Source organism: Podarcis erhardii (assembly GCF_964252035.2).
Source record: "Podarcis erhardii genome assembly, chromosome: 2".
NCBI lineage: Eukaryota > Metazoa > Chordata > Lepidosauria > Squamata > Lacertidae > Podarcis > Podarcis erhardii.
This window is the reverse complement of record NC_138498.1, coordinates 38226045-38247821: the sequence shown is the minus strand read 5'-3', so window position 1 is coordinate 38247821 and position 21777 is coordinate 38226045. Positions and strand designations below refer to the sequence as shown.

The 21777-nt window shown below is 42.0% G+C and overlaps 1 protein-coding gene across 6 annotated transcripts in view; it reads left to right on the top strand.

The window, feature by feature from the left end:
* The first annotated feature begins 235 nt into the window (after positions 1-235).
* Positions 236-21777, top strand: part of TNRC6C (trinucleotide repeat containing adaptor 6C) — a 425196-nt gene continuing 403654 nt past the window's right edge. For 2 of the 6 annotated variants that reach the window (XM_081850636.1, XM_081850635.1), the window contains exons 1-2: positions 243-367; positions 18068-18167. In XM_081850636.1, coding sequence (XP_081706762.1) covers positions 18114-18167 — 54 coding nt within the window. In that variant the 5' untranslated portion in view covers positions 243-367; positions 18068-18113. Of the gene's footprint in view, positions 368-18067; positions 18168-21777 lie in introns of those variants that run through there. The other 4 variants (XM_081850641.1, XM_081850642.1, XM_081850638.1 and 1 more) reach the window with 3 other exon arrangements.

Genomic DNA, 21777 nt, shown 5'->3' with positions numbered 1-21777 from the left:
CTTTGCCCCACTGTTTCCTTTAAATCCAAAATGGCTGGCCACGTTCCCCATGCCTGCCCACCTTTCACTCCCCTGCCCCATTTTCTTTCCTTCCCCTCTGTTCCTGATTTCTTTCCCCTCTCTTGTCCTCCCTGTTCAAGGATCTCTCTGTTTAAACGTCATAGGTCTTGAGCTTGAATGCAAAGGCTGTTTTCTGTCAGTCCGGCACACCATCCCTGCAAGATGCCATCTCGCTCGCATTCTTCCCAACAACGCTAGACAGGACTGAGGAATCTGAAAGGCATTATTGGTGCTCCAGCAGCTTTGACGCGCCTTGTGCACTTGACTCGCTCGATTTGCATATGCAGTGCAGCCATACTTAATGAGTGTGAGTAATTATGCCAATCAGACTTTCGGGTTGTGTGCGCGCGGGTCTTTTATTTTAAAAAATATTATTATTATTATTATTATTATGATTTCCCCCCTTTCCCCTCCTCTTCCACCCCCACCAAGAAGCCTTTGCCATTAAAACTTAGCTACCTCTTTTGGCGCAGGGTAGGGGAGCAATAGGGGGAGGGAGGGGAAAAGGGGGTCAGTTGGCACAGCAACTGTTGTTAAGGGAGAAGAGAAGCAGCTGCCAGCCTGCATAGCAAATACGTAAGACTTGGCACCACGCCAGCTTCCTTGAGGGTTTCAGAGGGATGGTATGTTGGAGGGTAAGACTAGCTAATTAATCTTCCGGCAGGGAACAATGTAATATCAGACAATTACAAAGACAGAATGAAATTACAATGGTGGGAAGGCTGGCATACGAATTTCTCATCAAGTTTCCTTCTTCGGCTTCTCTCTTATAGATTTTTTTTTTTTAATAGGTGAAGACGGGCAGTGTGAGAGAGCGGACTGGCGGGGGTGGGGGGAGGAATCCCAGCCACATGCGCAGGTGGTTATTTTGTTTTCTTGGAATTGAATTACACCCACTGGAACTGTTGTGTGTGTGTGTGTGTGTGTTTGAGGCTGCAGCAAGGAAAGCATGGGATTGATTGGGAAATAAAAGAATGAGATGAAACGGCTCCTTTCTAACAAGGGCTTTCTCAAGTGCAGCACTTCAAGGAAGCAGGCAGCTGCCCATCTCCAATGCCACCCCAGGCCACTGGAATCTTGTGGTGGCATTGTGATGCAAGATGATGCGGTCAAAAATTTTATTAGGTGTGTGAAGGGGCACTGACTGGTCTGATGGGGCAATGCCCAATGCCACCTTCAAAGTTTGAGTAGCAAAGTCCTGAAAGTTCATATCACTTCTGCACAATTGAGAATCAGGGGTTGGGAAAACACCTAGACCTCATTCCATCCATTGCACCTTATTTGCCTTTATCTGCTATTGGGACAGTCGGTAAATATAAAATGCATAAGGATCCTGCTAAAAGGCCGCCTTCCTCCCGGGTAATAGGGGAACCAATGGCAAACTGTCACCTCTTGATAAGCTTCATACAATTTGCAAGTTGGGGGGGGTCACTGCTGCCTCTTCCTACTTTTTCAGTCTTTTCTGAGCTTTATACAGTCAGGCTATTCAGTTGTCCAACAAGCTTTCGTGCCTAGGGCAAACTTGAAAGGGGGAACAGGGTTCTAAAAGGGTGATTAAAATGCAAACAATCCTAACTCACATTTGAAAAGAAACATGAATGGCCCTGACAAATGTAGCATATGATAGTGGGGCTGAGCCAGGCAGAAATTGAAAACAAGTCTCTTTTGAAATTAAAGATGGGGTGGTTTGTTCATTCTTCCTGTCTAGTCACAAACTCATGCCTCCTACCAATAATCACTGATTGTTCAATAAGTCTTGTGAGTCCTCAATACAAGTTCCCCTCTTTGCCTCCCCCACTCAACTGCAAATTGTTATTTTTTATTTTGCTCTGTGATGTGACAAATGGGCCTGCTCAGAAGACTGACATCTGTCAAGCAGCAGATTTGCAAAATTCCTTCTCAGAAGGCTTTTTGAACTTCATGGTCAGCAGGATATAATGGCCAGGATTCAAAGGACTACCTTAGGTATTGGGCGTACTCAATGGGAGTTGTGTGTTGCCATGCCCTATCACAAGCTGCTTTTGACAGTCCCTTCGGCTTCCAAATTGATTTGCCAAATCCCAATCTGTGTTGCAGAAGTAGCTGGCTAGGTTTTGGGAACCTAGTCCATATGCATGTTTTCCTTCAAAATGTGAGGGCTATCTATTTTAGATAACTTTTAAATAACTTTAGGTGATAGAGAGGATCAGGGAAGATTCCACTCATCATGGGGTTGGACTCGATGGCCCTTGTGGTCTCTTCCAACTCTATGATTCTATGATTCTATGAATATTAGAGAGTCTAAGTCTGCAACTGGCTTTAAAGTAGGAACTGCACAGCCAGGTTTCTGCATAACTTTTCAGAAGTCCATTTCTCTCTTGAGAAAATTGGTAAAATGTTTTATCCACTCTACACAAATGGCAAATGTTTTATCTACTCTCTGCCTCCTTACAGAGACAGATTTTGGAAAAGCAGTGAATTTCTAAAGGCTTTTGACTTGAGAAACCTTTCTTGACTTCCTGGGTAAAGAATGAAAAACTTTTTCAAGGCAGATCAATGTCCCACTTACTTTCCTTTCTTCTGACTAACATGGGGCAGCTCCTGATGCTTTGGAAAAAGTTTACGAACAGCATAAGAACAGAAGAAGAAACCTGCTGGATTAGACCAGACCCCTGTCTGTTCCAGCATTCTGTTCTGTTCCAGCAACAGGAATTCAGATAGTACTATGCTTGCATTATATCCGCCCCCTCTCCTGCTCCTTGTGCTGCTCTCTATCTATTCTGGTGGTTCCCACAACTTCTCGGAGCAATGCCATGGGACATATATGGGGGCAGGATAAGGAGGAATTCCCATTGTAGCAGGAATGCTTGCAGTGACTTCTGCCAACACAGCAGGTTGGTTGAATATGGCCCATACTGTCTCAGAAAATGGAGGTCATATATAGCATCATGACTAATAGTCAGACAGCCTTATTCTCCATGAATTTGTCTAATTCCCCTTTAAAGTTCTCTACATTGGCAGCCACCACTACATCCTGTGGTACCAAATTCCATAGATTAGTTATGTGTTGTATGAAGAAGTACTTCCTTTTTTTTCTGTCCTGAATCTTCCACCATTCAGCCTCATTGAATGACACTGGGTTCTAGCATAAAATGCTAATTCGATACACATTTCCAAGAATCAGCATCCTGGTACTTAGGGACCTCTGCACCAGCTGAAATCATATGCTGATAATCTTAAAGCCAAGTGAATAATGTAAATATTTGACCAATATCCATTTTTTTCTGATTTCTCTCTCTTTAAAACTCTGATTTCAAATCCCCACAACTTCATTTATTCAGATTTTCTTTTATCAGTATAATAGACATTGGTAAAAGAAGCCTTATGATTCCCACCTTCACATCACCAGAATTTGTTTGTTTGTGTGTGTGTGTGTGTGTGTTCTCCAGACTATTTGGATGAACTGTATTTAAATCAACATTACAACTGGTGGGGGGAAATGCCTATAAAGCAATATGGAAAAGAGTGCATGAAATATATGGGATACCCAGTCTCAAAGCAACTCAGCTGAGAATCTTGAAAGACCCATTTTCCTGTATTAAGTGGTTCTTGGTGGCTGAGAGTCACTTGAAAGGGCCGGCAAACAATACACAGAAGACATGGGATTCTACTTAGCTTAAAGCAAAAGTTGTACAACTACTTCATCCCAAAAATTTAGCTGCAGCTGAAGAATTTTTTTTTTTTTTTGAATACACATCAAGAAGTATATGAAACAAATTATGATCGCAGTCATACTGAAATAAAAGAAAAACATGGTGTAAACAAAGATATACCTGAAGAACAGACATCTGTAGATTTGTTTTGAGACAGAAACACGAAGGATGGCAAACACACCTTTCCAATACTCAGACCAAAAGATGCAGCACAAATCTGGTAGCATGAGGCATTCCATCTCTGAACACTATGTAAAAGGAAAACCTCTAATTCCAATAATACACCACAGTAGCGTCCCTCTGATGCTCCAGAAGGAACAAAACCACTATAAAACCTCTCATGCACTGCCTGAATGTGGCTGATGCAACACCTCCTTCAGCCCAGTTCCTAGATGTGGAGTGCTACGTCCGACTCCTTAGCTGGACAGCTCCCCTGCTGATTCAGCAACCTTGCAGGACGTACTATTCCTTCGCCTTGCTGGACAGCTCCCTGACCTCCTCACTAGTAAGAAGGCAAATTTCAACCTAAACAGCTCAGCCTTTCTGGGACCTGGACTCTTTACACATGTCAAAAGACTGCAACTCAACTGGGCAAGTCATCATTCATCAATGGACTAAAGTCAGATGGCTGAAAACACATACATATATAAGCAAAATGATATTAAATAGAGGGAACGACAAAAGTCCCTACCGCTGAAATGAGGATTCATGAATTCTTTAACATATACAACTGTCCTTCCCCCCCCCCAAGTCTTTCTTAACAATCAGCAGAGGCAGAAAGTACTTTTAACACTCATGCTATGTTTCTGGAGATTCTACATGAAGCCCCTCACTAACACTTGATGAAGGCTTAAGCATAAGTGAGTTCACAGACACATGTTTATCACTGGATGACTGCAATATCAATCAATATCAATGGAGGTCTTCCACGTGTGAAACAGTCATCACTACAAACCACTTTCATATCACCTGAAATCAGTTCAAATGTTTGAACACAGAGGCAGTTCATGCTTCCAAGTGAAAGTAATCAAAGGATAGAGCACAGAGTTGTCCAACCATGGGGCCTATGAAGAGTTTGGATTTGATATCCTGCTTTATCACTACCCAAAGGAGTCTCAAAGTGGCTAACATTCTCCTTTCCCTTCCTCCCCCACAACAAACACTTTGTGAGGTGTGTGGGGCTGAGAGACTTCAAAGAAGTGTGACTAGCCCAAGGTCACCCAGCAGCTGCATGTGGAGGAGCAGAGACGCGAACCCGGTTCCCCAGAATACGAGTCTACCGCTCTTAACCACTACACCACACTGATTGCTGAGCTTCATTAGGACAAGAAGGAATTCAAGGGCAGGTGAAGACAGGGTCCTGGATGCTGGTGAAATGGGCTCAAGAAAATGCATGGTTCTTAAAAAGTTACTTCCTGAATAAAGCATCAAATCCTGATATAGACACTGATAGCTTTAAGATTTCTTCTCTACATTTGTCAATGGCAAAGACAGATCCTGTCTTGATGAAAACATGCAGGAACTTCCTCAAGCTTAACTTGTTCATAAAAATGTGTAATATAACTATGCTTTTGCCAGTTGCTTACTGTGTTATTACTACCACTGGAATTAGTATTTACTTCATACTAATGCAATGGTAATGGTTTGCTAGATAAATGGCCCATGCTTAGACTGCTTACATACCAAGTTAGATGAAACAGGACAAAGGTGAATGGAGAGAATGGGGAATAGCAAGAACAGAAAAACACATTGCAGTCTCAAGAAATGAGGCAAAGGCCTAACAAACCACCCAAATTATCCAATCCAAAAAGGAAACTTCTTTTAGAATCACATTCACAGCTCTCTAACCCAGGTGACCAATCAAAGACTACTCAGGTAGTTTGAAGTGAATACAGATGCAGCCTGGTTCCAAAGAACTATTTAACTATCTCCACAGACCCAAGTTAGACTAGGATTTGTTTTTCTCAAATAACAGTCCACCATTGCCTCGTGGCAAACAATAGTTCCAATATCTAGAAAATCTGGATTAGCTTTCTTGATGGCAGAAATTTTGAAACTGTTGTCAACTGCTCAGTGCCCTACCTCTCAAAGTTGAGCTGCTACCCCATATGAAGAGGCCTGGTTTCAACTTACATGGCCATATTCTCACCACAAAATGACTTCAGGACGGGTGATATGTGGTGGAAACTTGCATGATTTTAAACTTGGTACAAAGTGGCACAGTGCTGGGAATGCATCATCCATACATCTATGTTGGTGACAGGGGTGGGATGGGGTGGGGTGAATAATTGGTGCAGCTCTTGGGTCAGGCATTGTCCACTCCAAACTCAGGTTTGGGCTCTGCTCAAACCTCTGTTCTAGGGTCCTGCCTGTAACCAGGAATAGCTTTGTTTGCCTTGCAAGCAGTGAGTCCTAGTACTATGTCGACTGCTTCCTCCTCTTCTTTCTCTGGCTTCAAAGGAATGCAGAGATGGAATGGAAAGAGAACCAAGTGCCTGCATGCCATCTGGGCCTGGAGTGGACCGAGAGAGGAGATAAATTCTGCTTCCCCTACTCTTCTCCTTTCTTGACCCTCTCCTCTGACTTCCTGTTATGGGTACTCTTTGGGAGGTGGTAATTCTGTTGCTAGGAAGAGGCCCACAGAAGAGAGAAGGAGCCAATTACATTATATATGTATGGGAAAGTGAGGGGGCCCAGGAGAACATTAGTAGACCATTCTGTTATGCACAAACCCCAGAGCAAACCCTTCCCTGGGGGCAGGGGGGGATGTGTTCAATGGGTACACTGAGGTTTGGACAGCACCTCCACATTGACATTTAAAGCACATGGTTCCCCCCCAAAAAAGAGAATCCTGTGAACTGCAGTCTATCCCTCAGAGATACCATTCACAGCACCCCGAGCAAACTACAGTTTCCAGGATTCTTTCAGGGAAGTCATGTGCTTTAAATGTATGGTGCAGATATAGCCATTATCTGCATCTCCTGGCTATGGCAATGCATTTCCCCCTTTTATTAAAGTGGTGCTTCTTCAAGTCAAACACTTGACTTGGGGGAATTTAATTTGCAATAAATCTAAATTACAGCACAAGTAAATCAGCTGCAGTGGCTATGATAATTAATTTCCTATCCTAAACATTATTATATAGCTTTTAAAATGAGTTGATTGTGGTTGGGCATGCCAGTAGGTGCCATTATTGGTAATTAGAGTGACCAAATAGCATTGCAATAACAGCTCCCCCTTCCCTACCTACCCACCCACCCACTCCCTCCCTTTCTCTTTTTCTCACACACTATTTCTTGTCTAACAGTAGTGTGTGTGTGTGTGTTTAAATTACTGTGGCAGGAACAGTATCCATTCTGTTTTCATTCTCAGGGGAAAGACATGCTTTCAAAATTTGCTGAAGGATTTATGGCATTTAAGCATGACACCCATAAAAAGCTGATGATCAGACTGACTCAATAGCTTGGTGACTGACTACTCCTAAAGACTAGGAAGTGCCCTTCAATCACACCTTTCCATTCTCATCCTCAGCTGCAACTAACCCGGTAAAACACTGGCTTCCTAGGGAGAAACTGGAAACAGGCCAGACCAGCCATGGATAAGGAATGCAGTTATAAAAAGCTACCATAACTGCTATGCGTACATTGTAATTATGAATGTGGTCTTGCTGACACTAATGGAGAATTCCACTGCAACAACCTTTCCTCTGCAAGGAAACACATGCGGGAGACATTATGTCACATGAAAAACTGAAGATGGGCTTTGCAAAAATGAACTGTCAACAGCATCCTAGCTTCCTGCCCAATTTTGCTCAAGTTCCTACTCCACTCCCCAAACACACCTTAGTTTTTCATTCTGACATAATGTTTTCCATGTGTTGGGTGGGGGGAATTATAGCAGAGACTGAGACTGAGAGTCATCTAGCTCAAACACAGCCTCAATGTGAGTGTCACCTGGTAACCCAGTTGCCAATTCAGAAGGGAAAGAAGGAAATGGTTACTTGACTTTCTGAAAAACCACTCTAGGGAATGAAGAATGGAAGCTTGGCCCATTATCCTTACTCTCTTTTCCTAGAAGCTCTTCAAGAAAGTTGATAGGGCAGCAATCCTAACCTCATGTAGCTAGGAGGAAGCCTCATCAAGTTCAAGAGAACTTACTTCTGAGTAGATATGTTAAGGATTGTGATGCAAGTTGAAGCAACATGCCCATAGACATTGAGACAATTATTGCATTTCATTCCAATATTTTCAGGGTTAGGCTGCAACATGACACATTTTCACCTATATTTATTTTATTTATTTCATAGAATTTATACACTGCTTGATTGTAAACCACTTTGAGGCTGCTGTTTTTACAAAGTTAGTGGCTTTGGTCCAGAATTTATGGGAATGGAACTCTGCTCACAGGATACTCTCTGGGGGAAAAGGGGTATGGCAAATTTTGTCAATTCCCTTTCCCATGCAGCCCTTCTGAAAATTTGTTTTGGGGGTTTGGGGTTCCCTCCAAAGCAGTATGGGAGGTGGTGTGGGAAACTGCAGGGTGACGGAGGAATTGCAAAAATTTGGCTTCCCCTCTTTCTCCAGGAGAAGCCTCCCCTGGGTTTCAGTACCTCTTGTTCATAGAAGGGTAATCCTGGATCCAACCTGCCATGTTTAATAATATGCACCAACTACCACTGCTTATAGTCTGCAAGCTGTTCTGTTTAGTTTTACAGAACTCTTCTTTAAAAATTGAAACAACCCTATTTTACCCCCCACCCACCATGCTTACATTTTTAATACTTCTAGACTGGGATTCAACCCCATACTGGCAAATTCAGATTGTGTGATTGCACAAAAAGGCTTCCCCCACCCCCAAACCCCAGACTTTTTGCAATACAGAAACTGATGGGGAAATCCACTGGGAAAGTGTGGGATAACAATTGCTTGAGGCAATGTCCTATAATTTCCCTGCAAACGAATCAGGGAGAATGCTTAATAAGCAAGCTGTTTGGAAGCAAACTTAAATATTGCTTTTGGAAGTAAAATGCTTATCCTGAGCTGTTCATACTGATACAGTATTTTAGTAGGGGAATCTCAGACAGCATACATAAGCCTACCCTGCGTCCTTTAGGGACTCCATCCGGGCAGTTAGCTGTTGCAACACCTCATAAACACATACATACACACTCAATGTATTAGCAGAAAGCAATTAGAATTCTTTCTCTAAAATACAACAATACGGTGAGCCACCACCCAGTTCTGAACCAAAAAGATATTTTTGTACAGAAAACTTAGCAATCAATACTGCTCAAAACTTACAGGAGTTTGGCTTTTGAGTTCATCGGGCTCCCCTAGTTCTTCACGTTCTCCTTTCAGCTGGCATCGCCTGGCAGCAGCGCTTTTCCTTTGCTTCATTCATTGGTTGCCTCTTGTTATCCATTCCACATGGGTGGAGTCAGCAGCAGGGGGTGTAGAGGGGAGGGGAGGGGATAGTGCAGGGTTTCAGAGTCTGAAGGCACCATTTGCTACTTTCCTGCTCAAAGCTCGCAAACTCTGCCCTGTTGCATTCACCTGCACTCACGTGCATGACCTCTCTGGTGTCCCGGGGTTTTTGCTCTTGGCATCTGCATTCCGCTGTGAGACTGGAGCGCCGGAAGCTTAGTTGCATTGAACTTTGCAGCTGCGTGCATCTAAAAGGCAACACGTGAATCAAGTTGCAAACAATATACACAGCTGTATGGCAAAACCAGTACAATAAGGCTTGTGGGAAGCAGTGTCCAAGGGAGGCAGGCGCTGTCTGGGAAAGGTGAATCTCTCTCCCCACCCCACAATAATAATAAAATAAAATAAAATAGGCTGATCCATTCGCATAAGGTTGAGCTCCCTCAGGTTGCATGACCTCCTATTGTGTGTGGGCTTTGAAGTGCTGATTAGCAGGGCTGGGAACATGCTGATCAAAAGTTAATTTCTATTTGCTGTTGCTTCATAATTGGATGAACACGAAAGCAATTAAATATTAAAACATACAAACAAATAATGAAGTCACTGTAATTAGCCAAAGTTTGATCACTGTCATATTTATTTAGGGGGAGATGATATGTCTCAGCAGGTGACATTTTAAATACCCTTGGACGCTTTGGCGCTGCCTTTGGAGAATGCTGAATAATGTACGTAGGATTTAATTAAACCCCATTGTAAATCAGCTGTGATGACAGGCAAATGACAGCCACATGTTGAAGAGAGAATTAGGCCACAGCGAGGGATATTAATTAAATAGGCTCGGTGAGGTTCAGTCTCAGCTTCTGGAGCTGGTGGCTTTGGGCTGGCTGAAAAGAGTCTGCACTTTAAAAAACAAATGTTACATTTCAAACAATGATGGTGGTTAAACAATTGGGCCTGTTTTAAAACATCTTCACCATTTGAATGGCAAAAGGATGGCATGTCCCTGAAGTAAACTTTGAGGCAAAGTGTGCATCCCTGAGGTAAATTTTGAGGCAAAGTGGGCATCCCTGAGGTAAACTTTGAGGTAAAATGTACATCCCTGAGGTAAACTTTGTCCAAACATGCTGTTGGATGATGTCACAGGATGGCACTCTTTTTCTTTTTAAGCTAATATGTGGTAATCTGTCTATCTATCCATGTATAATTGCAAGTTGTAACTAATGTCTAAGTAATGGTTCCTTAGAGTGCCCACTACAGTGCAGGAACTGGAGGAAGCAATATGGCTACCACATCAGCAGTGATACAGGCAAAATGCAACTCCTCACAAAGCAGAGAGACATGCAAGAATGTAGAACTGCCTTGCATTCTGCTTCAAACTTCAAACACTTTTACATTCACATGTTAAAACTGCCACAATTTTCAGAATAAGAAATAATACTGCTCTCTGGGTTCCCACCAGAAAAAGAGTTGCAAGGGACAAGTAGCTGTCATATGAAGTAGCCAACATATATATTTCTTTTGAAAGTGAAGGCAAATCCGGTAAATTTCGTTTGCTTGCTTGCTTATAGGCATTTATAGTCAACCGTTTACCATGCAATCCCAAGGCAAGTTAATACACCAGATGGGCTGGTTCCCAGCCATCTTTCCAATGCCGCAGCTGCTGCCCCCCCATACCCCATGTATGAGTCACAAGGTTTAGTCGATTCATCTGCCAATGGAGTCAGTGAAGATGGTGAGTGGCAGGTGTCTGGTGGGTCCACCTGACTCCTCATAATGTAAGGTCCTGTTGGTGGGTAAGGACTTAATCTTCCTAGGTGAGAGGAGGGGAAGATGTCCATAATGAGTTGAGAGGAGAGATGGGGGTGGGAATTTTGTTTTTCTGCTGCTGTTGAATTGTGTTATTCAGTGGACCTTGTTTTTTTGTACATTATTATTGGTTAGTTCAGGGGTAGTCAACCTTTTTTATACCCACTAATGCATCTTTCTTTATGGTAAAATTTCCTTACCGCCCACCAGTGCTCGATGGCAGGAGGATTCAGCTTGTGCCATAGAACCCCCTACCGCCCACCTAGAATCCTGAAACGCCCACTAGTGGGCGGTAGGGACCAGGTTGACAACCCCTGGGTTAGCTGAACATTTGAATGTTTTCTTGAATTGAGAACTGAGTGGATGGAGTAATGTGGTGGATGTAAGGAGAGTGCGATTGCATATGTGGAGGTTGTATGCTTAAATTAGCTGTGTGTCATGTGACTGTGTATGCAAATGAATTTTGGTGATTGCACTGTTACAGGTGTTGCTTTTTGGTAATATTCATGATATTTTTGTGATATGTTATGATTATGCTTTACATATGATATGTTTTTGTACTACTTAAATTTTATTTACATAAATTCCTCAAAGATACTTATTATTGTTAAATTATATTACTTAAAGGAAGTTGCCTTATACTGAGTTAGCTCATTAGTCTATCTATCTCAGTATTGTCTACACTGACTGGCAGTTGTTCTCCAGGATTCCAGATAGGACTTTCTCCCATCCCTACCTGGATATGTTAGGGATTGAATTTGGGACCTTTTACATACAAAGCAGATCAGTTATGATTATGAAATGTGCACTGAATTTCTTACCTTTGTTTCTTTTTGTTAGGATATGTAAACTGCATGGTGATTTTTGTTGAAATTTAAATGGGGATATAAATTAAATAAATCAACACAGTTCAATTCAAGTAAAAGATACAAACATTACTAAACCGAATCAGCAATAATTGGAAATAACAATGCTGCAATGGGAAGTGTATTCTGGTCTCATCTTTCACCTCCAAATGCCTGCATGGAAAGTTTATTCTTTTCTGCTTCAAGGCAGAAGTGTGTGGACTTTCTATGCTGTGAATAAATTTGCTGGCCATCTGCATAAAGGGGTGTGTGTGTGTATATAAGATGTGAGATGGGACAGGGAGAGTTAGTACTGAAGATAGTTCTGGGGGGGGGGTAGTACTGAAGCCATCAGTTGCTGGCTAGGGGACTATTTACACCATAAAAGGCAGGGTATACTTAATACTACCTAATAAAGAAAACTTTTGGTACTATTAAGTATACCCTGTATTTTCTGGTGTAGGAAACCACAACTGCAGTTTCTAAAAGTGGACTGGGTAGAAGATGGCCCCAGGCACATGCATGAAATCAACCATCTTGAGTCAATTTGGACTCCAGACAGAATATCAGACACATAGGTTACCGGTTTGTTATAGTAGGCATTTCTGTATGAAAAGGTATTTTGGAATGTGAAGTCCTGAAATAGCCCAAGAAGGGGGCAACACTGAATTCAACTGACTCTGGGTAGATTATTGGGGTAATTTCCATGGTTCATCATTTGCACAACAAACCAAAACCTGTAGTTCTTGCAGTGCCAGTGCGCAGCCCTCTCCAATCTCCAAGACAGCCTTAGGGGGTTGTGGCCTATGCAGAGGCACCACAGTCTTGCACATGCTGAGAGGTTCAGTTATGATTTTGTCAGGCAGCCCTGGAATTGGCTTCACAAGAGGTAGCCCTCTGTTGTTCTGTCCAAATTAGAGTCCAAATTAGAGAGTATTCACTTGTTCCAACGATGCTGCTGTGATCAGGATGAACAGTTTCAGCTAGTGGTGTGCCAAATATGTGTCTCATTTTAAAAAACCATTCTATGGGGAAGCTTAGTTGGTAGAGCATGAATCTCGGGGTTATGGGTTTGAGTCCCACGTTGGGCAAAAGATTCCTTCATTTCTGGAGGTTGAACTAGATGACCCTTGTTGTACCTTCTGAAATGATAGGTTGTCTTGAAACCCTCTAAAATTCTAAAGTCTACTGAGAATGAGGCAGGAAAACTTTTGAGAAATTTGAGGACAAGTTTTGACACAGCACTAGTTTCAACAGACTGATGCCTGAACCTGTAGGCCACTGTGAAGCAGCTGATTGTGGTGCTTTATTACTTTTGCTATTATTTTTATAATTTCAAAATTGCTGTCATTTTCACAAGGAGCTCCAGGTGTTGTTGTAAATGGCTCTCCTCCTCTCCATTTTATCTTCAGAACAACCCTGTGAGGTAAGTTAGACTGAGAGACACTGAGCTGGCCAAGGTCACCCAGTGAGTGGGGATCTAAACCTGCTCTTCCAGGCCATAGTCTTATACTCCAACCACTACACAACACTGCCTTTATGGGTAGATTGACTGGTAGGGAAGTGTTCCAACCTACTTATTGACATGAAGCTCTTCCCAGCCAGCAGATATTCAAGAGACTGCTTCTGAACAGCAGGCAGGAAAGCAGCTTGTTAAGGTAGTTTGTGCTTACTGTCAAGTCATTTTTAGGCTGCTCTTTGCAGGTGTGGGGATGCAGGTGGCCCTGTGGTCTAAACCACAGAGCCTAGGGCTTGCCAATCAGAAGGTTGGTGGTTCGAATCCCCACGACGGGGTGAGTTCCCGTTGCTCTTTCCCTTCTCCTGCCAACCTAGCAGTTCGAAAGCATGTCAAAGTGCAAGTAGATAAATAGTTACTACTCCGGTGGAAGGAGTTTCCGTGTGCTGCTCTGGTTCGCCAGAAGCGTCTTAGTCATGCTGGCCACATGACCTGGAAGCTGTACGCCTGCTCCCTCAGCCAGTAAAGCGAGATGAGCACCACAACCTCAGAGTCCGCAACTGGACCTAACGGTCAGAGGTCCCTTTACCTTTACCTTGCAGGTATGAAAGAAGCCCTGTATGTCTGCAAAGAGCAGCAGGAGAACATTCTGTAAGGAACAGCAACAAAGAGAACTCATTCGTATTTCCTCTTTCTAGAAAAAGTATATAGTGGTGCCATCGCACTTTTAAATAGCTGTGACCTGATTCTTAGCTTCAGTTGGTGCTGGTACTGAGGAGAGAAACATGACATAAAATTATAAAATAAATAAATATCCAATTTTATGAGAACTGCTAGTATATTTGCTGTTTAGATGCCAGAACCAGACTAGAACAATAGAGTTGGAAGGGAACTTCAAGGGTCATCTAGTCCAACACCATCAGAAGATTTCTCTGTATGTTTAGTCAGAATCTCCTTCCCTGTAACTTGAAGCCATTGGTTCGTGTCCTACCCTCCAGAGCAGGAGGAAACAAGCTTGCTCCATCTTCCATGTGACAGCCCTTCAGATATTTGAAGACAGCTGTCATATAATATATTATCTGCATGTGCTGGTAAAAGTGTAGGTAATTTCCTCCCTGAATAATGACCCCTATTCCTGATGTATCCTGCAAAAAGGATGCATATCTTAGGTTGTGGCAATGAAGTTATGGTATATTTCCAGATACTAACAAATCCAGGTAGTTACAGTAAGTGATCCCTTGAGTTTTAGGAAGCTGGAACTGGTTTAAAGTAGTCTTCAGGGTTTTTTTTAAAAAAATATTTTGTAGTGGGATTCAGATCATCTGATGTGAAAGTCATAAAAAAGATATTTGTACACCTTTTTTAAAAATGAAACCTTGAAAAGAAGCCAGAAATCCTTTTGTTTCTGCACCAGCTTAGCCTATCGGTTTTAAACTAATCTACCACAGCTGAGAGCCTGTGAGAGAAGATCACAGGTAGCTTGCTAGAAAGGCTGATCTGGAAAGCAATGTGGAAGATATAAACTTCACATTTGTCTAAGAGCATTTCCAGATGTAGCATTCTGTGGGCAATGGGCTCTCTGGATCTGTTCCCTTCAACTCACAGGTTCTATTCTCTCTGCTGATCATTCATTGCTAGTTGATACTGACTAGCATGGTCACTCTAACAGCACAGCTACCACCAGTACAAAGTGGTGGCTTAGTTTCTAAATCCTTGTATTGTATTATCCTTGCATTTCATAGAATCATAGATTTGGAAGGTATTGTGTCCTTTATTGTATGGAAGGAATTCAACATAGTGCTATGGCAATTGTCCTGTCAGTGCAACCATTTCATCTTGCCAGATGGAATGACCCCTCTTATCTTCCCCGCCCCTGTGCATACTATTCTAGAGGTTCTCTCAATACCCTCCAAGCCAATTTTGGGGGTAGGCAGCGGGAGGAAAGTGTGGTATCTACACTGGTTGTCTATAGGCCACAGGGTCCGATTTAAGGTCCTAATGACATTTCCAAATTTGTCTGGCAGGGCAAAAAGCCCAGAATTAAGTTTAAGATATTAACTGATGCGAAAGAAAGAGGGGGCTTTGCCCTGCCAGACTTAAGGTTGTATTATGAATCAGTAACTTTCTGCTGGCTAAAAGACTGGCTACTTCTCGAAGACACTGATGTATTGGATTTAGAAGGTTTTAACAATGCTTTTGGTTGGCATGCATATCTATGGTATGACAAGGTTAAGATTAACAAGGTTTTCAAGAACCATATTGTCAGGAAAGCAGTGTTTAATGTCTGGATAAAATACAAAGACTTATTGGAAAATAAAACTCCAAGGTGGCTTTCACCATTGGAAGCTAAGGCCCGGAAAAGACTCAATATGGAGGCCAAATGGCCGAAGTATTGGGAAATATTAGAAAAAGATGGAGATAACTGGAAATTGCAGAGTCAGGAGAAAATGAAAGACAAAGTGCGAGATTGGTTACACTACGCTCAGATTAAAGAAGTTTTTAAACTTGACAAAAAGTTAGGATTCCAGGTGGAAAAATCGAAGCTAGAAACGGAATTGTTAGAGCCTAAGACTAAGGTACTTTCAAGAATGTATAACTTGCTGTTAAAATGGAACACTCAAGATGAAACGGTTAAATCGGCTATGATAAAGTGGGCACAGGATATTGGATATAATATCATGTTTGAGGACTGGGAGAGGTTGTGGACTAGTGGGTTGAATTTTACTGCATGTAATACTTTGGAAGAGAATGTTATGAAAATGATATATAGATGGTACTTGACCCCAGTCAAACTTGCAAAAATTTACCACTTGTCTGATAACAAATATTGGAAATGTAAGGAAAATGAAGGAACATTCTTTCACCTCTGGTGGACCTGCCCTAGAGTGAAGGCCTTCTGGGAAATGATATATAATGAGCTGAAAAAGGTACTTAAGTATACCTTCCCTAAGAAACCAGAGGCCTTCCTTCTGGGTATTGTCGGCCAGAAGGTGTTAAAGAAGGATCAAACATTTTTTATGTATGCAACAACAGCAGCAAGGATACTCGTCGCCAAGCATTGGAAAACTCAAGATTTACCCACACTGGAAGAATGGCAGATGCAACTGATAGACTACATGGAACTGGCTGAGATGACTGGTAGAATCCGAGACATGGGAGAAGAGACGGTGGAAGAAGATTGGAAGAAATTCAAGACCTATTTACAAAAATATTGTAAACTTTATGAATGTTAAGAAGGATGCTAGAGTAAAAACAACTTGGCACCATTAAGCTAGATGAGGAGAAATATGAAGATAAGTTAAATTTAAGAAAAGATAAAGTTTTGGAAATTTTCGGTTATATTTAAACTTTTAAGATCTAAATAAATGATATTTAAATTAGAGATATAACATCGGAAAACTAGACAATAAGAATAGAAACAAGGAGATAAATTTGCTGGAAAAAAATTATAGTCAGGAATGCAGGAGTGGGAGATGAGAGGGAGTCCAAGAAGTTAAGAAAATCATGTTAAGAGATGTGTTGTATTGATTTTTTTGGTATTGTAATTAAAACAAAAATTGCTAATAAATATTATTAAAAGAAAAAAAAAGATTTAAGGTCCTAATGTTGACTTATTTACTGACTTCAGACTAAGTTACGTCTTGAAGTTCCTCTGCCCATACTAGCCACTGCAGGCCCTAAAATCACCATTGGGGTATTTCTTGCTGTTCTGCTAGTGGGTGATGCTTGCAGTGACATGAAAAGGCACCTTCTCTTACTGTATGCTGCTTCCTACTATTAATTGCTAAAAGCTCTTCTGCATGCACCTCATTTCCACCAGAATTATATATGCTGCTCCTCTGCCTGTACATTGATTTGTAATCAAACATTATCTGATAAAAATATTACTGTCTTGCCCCTGGAGGCATGGATGGCTTCAGCTTTCTTTGGATTCTGTTGCCAGGTTAAAATATATCTGTTCTCTTAAGCCTTTGGAGGGATTTAAATTATGTTGTCTGTTTTAATGATTTAATAACTGGCTTTAATTTTAGTTGTATATAAGTCTTGGAAATAAAATACATAAACTATACCAGAATGGTTCCAAGGAAACATGAGATGAGCCTTCAAAATCATATCATTTCCTAAGGTGCGTCTTACTGATAACAACTGCTTTATGAAATGGTTCAATCTACTGTGAGAACATATTTTTTAAAAAACTGTTTGGAAAGACTGAGCTTTACATACATAGATTTGAGTGCTGTAGCATGGTGGTTGAGACAGTGATTTGTGAACTCAGATGGGAACCCGCAGTTTGAAGGATATTGGGGAAAGGTTTCTTGCTGGCAATATTAGGAGACAATTAAACTGTCCTGTACACAACCAGCTTCTCTTGCAAAATTTGCAGGATTGCTATCCCATCCCCCATGTTTAACCCAAGAAAACAGGAGTAGCTAACCTGTGGTCCTACAGATGTTGGATTATTAGTTTTTGACTGAATGCTGTGAGGGTGCATCCAGATCAGCACTAATGCTCTCAGCATTATTTTCCTCTGTAGTATCCATCATCATCAGTTTATTTATATGCCACTTCTCCTTGAAATTGTGCTGAAAGTGGCTAAAAAAGTACACCAAATGAACAGTAATAAATAGAACAACTCAAAAACACATTTAGAACAAAAAAGAATCATAGTGTCAACAGAGAAAATAAATCCGTACAACATCATATAAAGCAATACAAATAAGTCAGCTTGTCATTGTGAGTTGATTCTTCTTCCTCCTTTCAGCTCATCTTTTTTTCCTCCCACAGGGATGCTACTGATCTCCAGGAAGGTCTTCAGGGAGGATGGGTTTGAATGGTTTTTCATGGGAAGGTCAGCATCAAAGATTCTGCAGCCCAACCTAGCCAGGTAAGAACTATGTGAACTGGGGTTGCAGACTAGGCTTGTCTTTTGTGGAACTTTGATTAGGTCATCATGGCTATTGAGCACTGGTGGAGCTGGGGGTGGGTGTCATGACTTCTAGTTGTGCCATTTCCCCTACTACTGTGGATTTTGATGGTTGGTTTTTCACAGGAATTATAGCTTGCATTGGATCAGTTCCACCTTCCATTTTGTACCTATTTATGATTGTAATCCTAGCTGCTTTACAAATATATTGTCTTCCACAGCTGGGATAGTGTGTACTAACTTTGGGAAACTTTAGCATTTGCTAATGACACTTTAAATGATGCAATGAATTATATGCAGGTTTGTGGTTTCCAACAGTAAAACGTACCTTTATAGATTGAAAGGTAATGTATATACAGTATGTTCTCATTTATCAGAGAGCATTGGGAGGCATCCAAAATGTATGGATAACCAGATGTCTGTGGCAGAGGATGGGGTGCTTAATATAGAGAGCTAGTTCAAGGGACAACAAAAAGTGAACTTGGGTAACGAACAGTGCATTCCTATACCTGTCTACTCATAAGTAAGCTTCACTGAGTTCAGTGGGAGTCTGTGAGTATAGGATTACAGCCTAAGAGACTTGGATAATTGGAGGTTATGCTGTATTTCGAAGTATAATATTTCAAATATTTTCCAGACTCCATAGAAATGTTTTTATTCTATGACTTGATCACAAGTGTGGTATGCAGGACTCACATAACACAAACCACATGTACCTGATTCCTTCTGGAAAATGGAGAGGATGTGAACTCCTGCCTTCCATTACCCTTTTCTTAATTTACTAATCCACTTTTAATTGCCATCCTTCCCCTGCACAGATTACTGCACCCTTTCTTCAGAAAGACTCATATGACTGAGGGTATTAGAAGGTTCAAATGCCCCAACAACAACACTCAACCTAACTTAGCTTCTCTGCCTAGGAGGGACCGGTCACATGTGGAACCTTGAAAGCCAGTGTGATGCAATGGACAGAGTGTTGGACTATGACCTGGGTGACTAGGGTTCGAATCTCTGCTCAGCCATGAAGCTCACTGGATGACAGTGGACCAGTCACTGTCCTTCAGTATAATAGGGTTGTTGTGAAGAGAAAAGGGGAGAGGAGAACCATGCACACACCACCTTGCGCTCCTTAGAGTAAAAGGTGGTATAAAAATAAAACATAGTTTTCCATCCTACCTACAGAGGCAGTTTTAGGGTAGTGCGACTGCTTCAACAGCACGGGAGGGTTGCACCACACCACTGCTGTAGAACAGAGAGAGAGAGATTGGGGGGCACTAAATTTTAGTGTTCCACAGCACACTCTTGAAATTTGAGACCACAAAGTCTGCCACTGGGTGCTATCTTTTCCCCTGACCTTGAGTTTATCTGGTAGTAATGGATGGGTATCTTCAGGAGAAGAAAAGGCTAAGGAGTAAACCCTACAAGAATTTGGAGTGGAGTCCCTGATGGTTGGATGGTGCTTTGTACGCCATCTTCTGGTAGCTCCTGCAGCCAAGCTGATGCCAAACGTATTGCTTTCCTTTGGACCACATCAGCAAGGATGAGAGAGGGGTCTTGTTGTGTGGGCAGCCCAGGACTTCCATACACACTGCCCAGGCTTGTGCCCTAGGGAGGTCACTTTGGTACTGCTAATGCAGCAGTTTGACTTCACCCCTGGAGGTGCACTCCATTATCTCTCGAGACAGATGGATGCCAACATTTTAATGGATGGGTCTGGGAAATCATGCACTCTTTTAAAATCCTTTCAGCATCTCTGAGTAACATTATTTCAGGATATTCTGTGTTATTAAAATGGTGGGTGGTTTTCGCTGCCTGCCACAGATCACACCACTGCTGTTGTCAGTTGCACCTGCTAAGACGACCAGGGGCCCCAATGATGTTGGGAAACCTGTGGCCCTCCAGGTGTTGCTGGACTACAGCTCCCATCATCCCTCTCCATTGGCATTGCTGGCTGGAGTTCATGTGTGATTATGTTCAACAACATATTGCGGTCACAGGTTCCTCATCTCTGATCTGCTTCCTTGCTCCCATTCTGCTTGTATGAACAGCAAGATCAGAGGAAGGAGGGGGACAGGTGTTTCTAGGGTTAAAGTTGCAAAGCAAGGTCATGAATTGTTTTGCTGGATCAGACTAAAGGAATATTTAGTGGAGTACTCTGACAATGGCAAGCCTAGTGTTCCAAGAAAACTCACAAGGAGTGCCTCAGATTGATAGCAATTCTCTATTGTTTAATTCCTGTTTACTTTCCTGAGACAGAGGTGTATTCATTGTGTTCTATAGGTGTCTTGGAAAGAGGCAATTCCTTAAAAGCAGGCAGCACTATTCGTGAGGCAGTATATTCAGTTAACTGAAGAAAGTGAATGGACTGGTGAATGGTTAAATGAAATGCACAGGGAGCCATCTTGTGGTGGATGTTAAACACATGTGAAAGGTTCCTCTGCTGGGTCAATTTGTATTGGAGTGTGTATATAAAGGAAATGGGCATTTACAAACATTCTGGGATTTTCCTCCTCTGTATGCATTTATGTCCCTTATCACACTTTCAGAAACCATTTCTAGGGTTTATTTCTAGAATTATTTTGCTTATGCTTTGGGTAAAAATGTCAGGTTCTAAAAGGATGTGTTTTCTTTCTCCCTCTGCCTTATAAATAAGGGTTAGGAGGAAATTACAGAGGTGTGTTAATTTAGCAGTTGGCCTTATGTACACAGCCAGTATTTTATGCTAGCTCTGATGGTGACGGTGGGATGATATTGGTGATATTAAACCCAATCAGTGTATTTGTTTATGCTACAAGTAATATTCACTCCTATGAGTATGTCCATTTTTACTAACGCTTGCATATTAACAGTGGTGATCTTGCTACAGTGTGCCTAGGTGAAGAAATATTGTTAATTATTCCTGGAAGTTTATACACCAGCAGTAAAAAGTATAGCGTTTTGTGCTTTTCCCTTACTGCTAGTTGTACTTCAACATGTATATAAGCATCGTGATTATTTTAGAAGTGCTTAAGTCAGACTGGAATTTAGTGAAAAAGCATATTGCTAACGTTTAGTAAAAGGTAAAGGGACCCCTGACCATTAGGTCCAGTTGTGACCGACTCTGGGGTTATGGCGCTCATCTCGCTTTATTGGCCGAGGGAGCTGGCGTACAGCTTCTGGGTCATGTGGCCAGCATGACTAAGCCGCTTCTGGAGAACCAGAGCAGCGCACGGAAACACCGTTTACCTTCCCACCGGAGCGGTACCTATTTATCTACTTGCACTTTGATGTGCTTTCGAACTGCTAGGTTGGCAGGAGCAGGGACCGAGCAACAGGAGTTCACCCCGTTGCGGGGATTCGAACCGCCGGCCTTCTGATCGGCAAGTCCTAGGCTCTGTGGTTTAACCCACAGTGCCACCTCTTTAAAAAGAGAGAATTCTTATATTCCTGGAATATGTCCAAACTTTCTGGGAGGAATTCAATGCAGCGCTAAGGAGGTCACTCCGTCAGTGGGAGCATTTCTTCTTGCCTGATGAAACAATCTCCCGTCCCCGAGGCACTGTTCTGGGAGGTTCTCCCTCCAGCCCAGGCA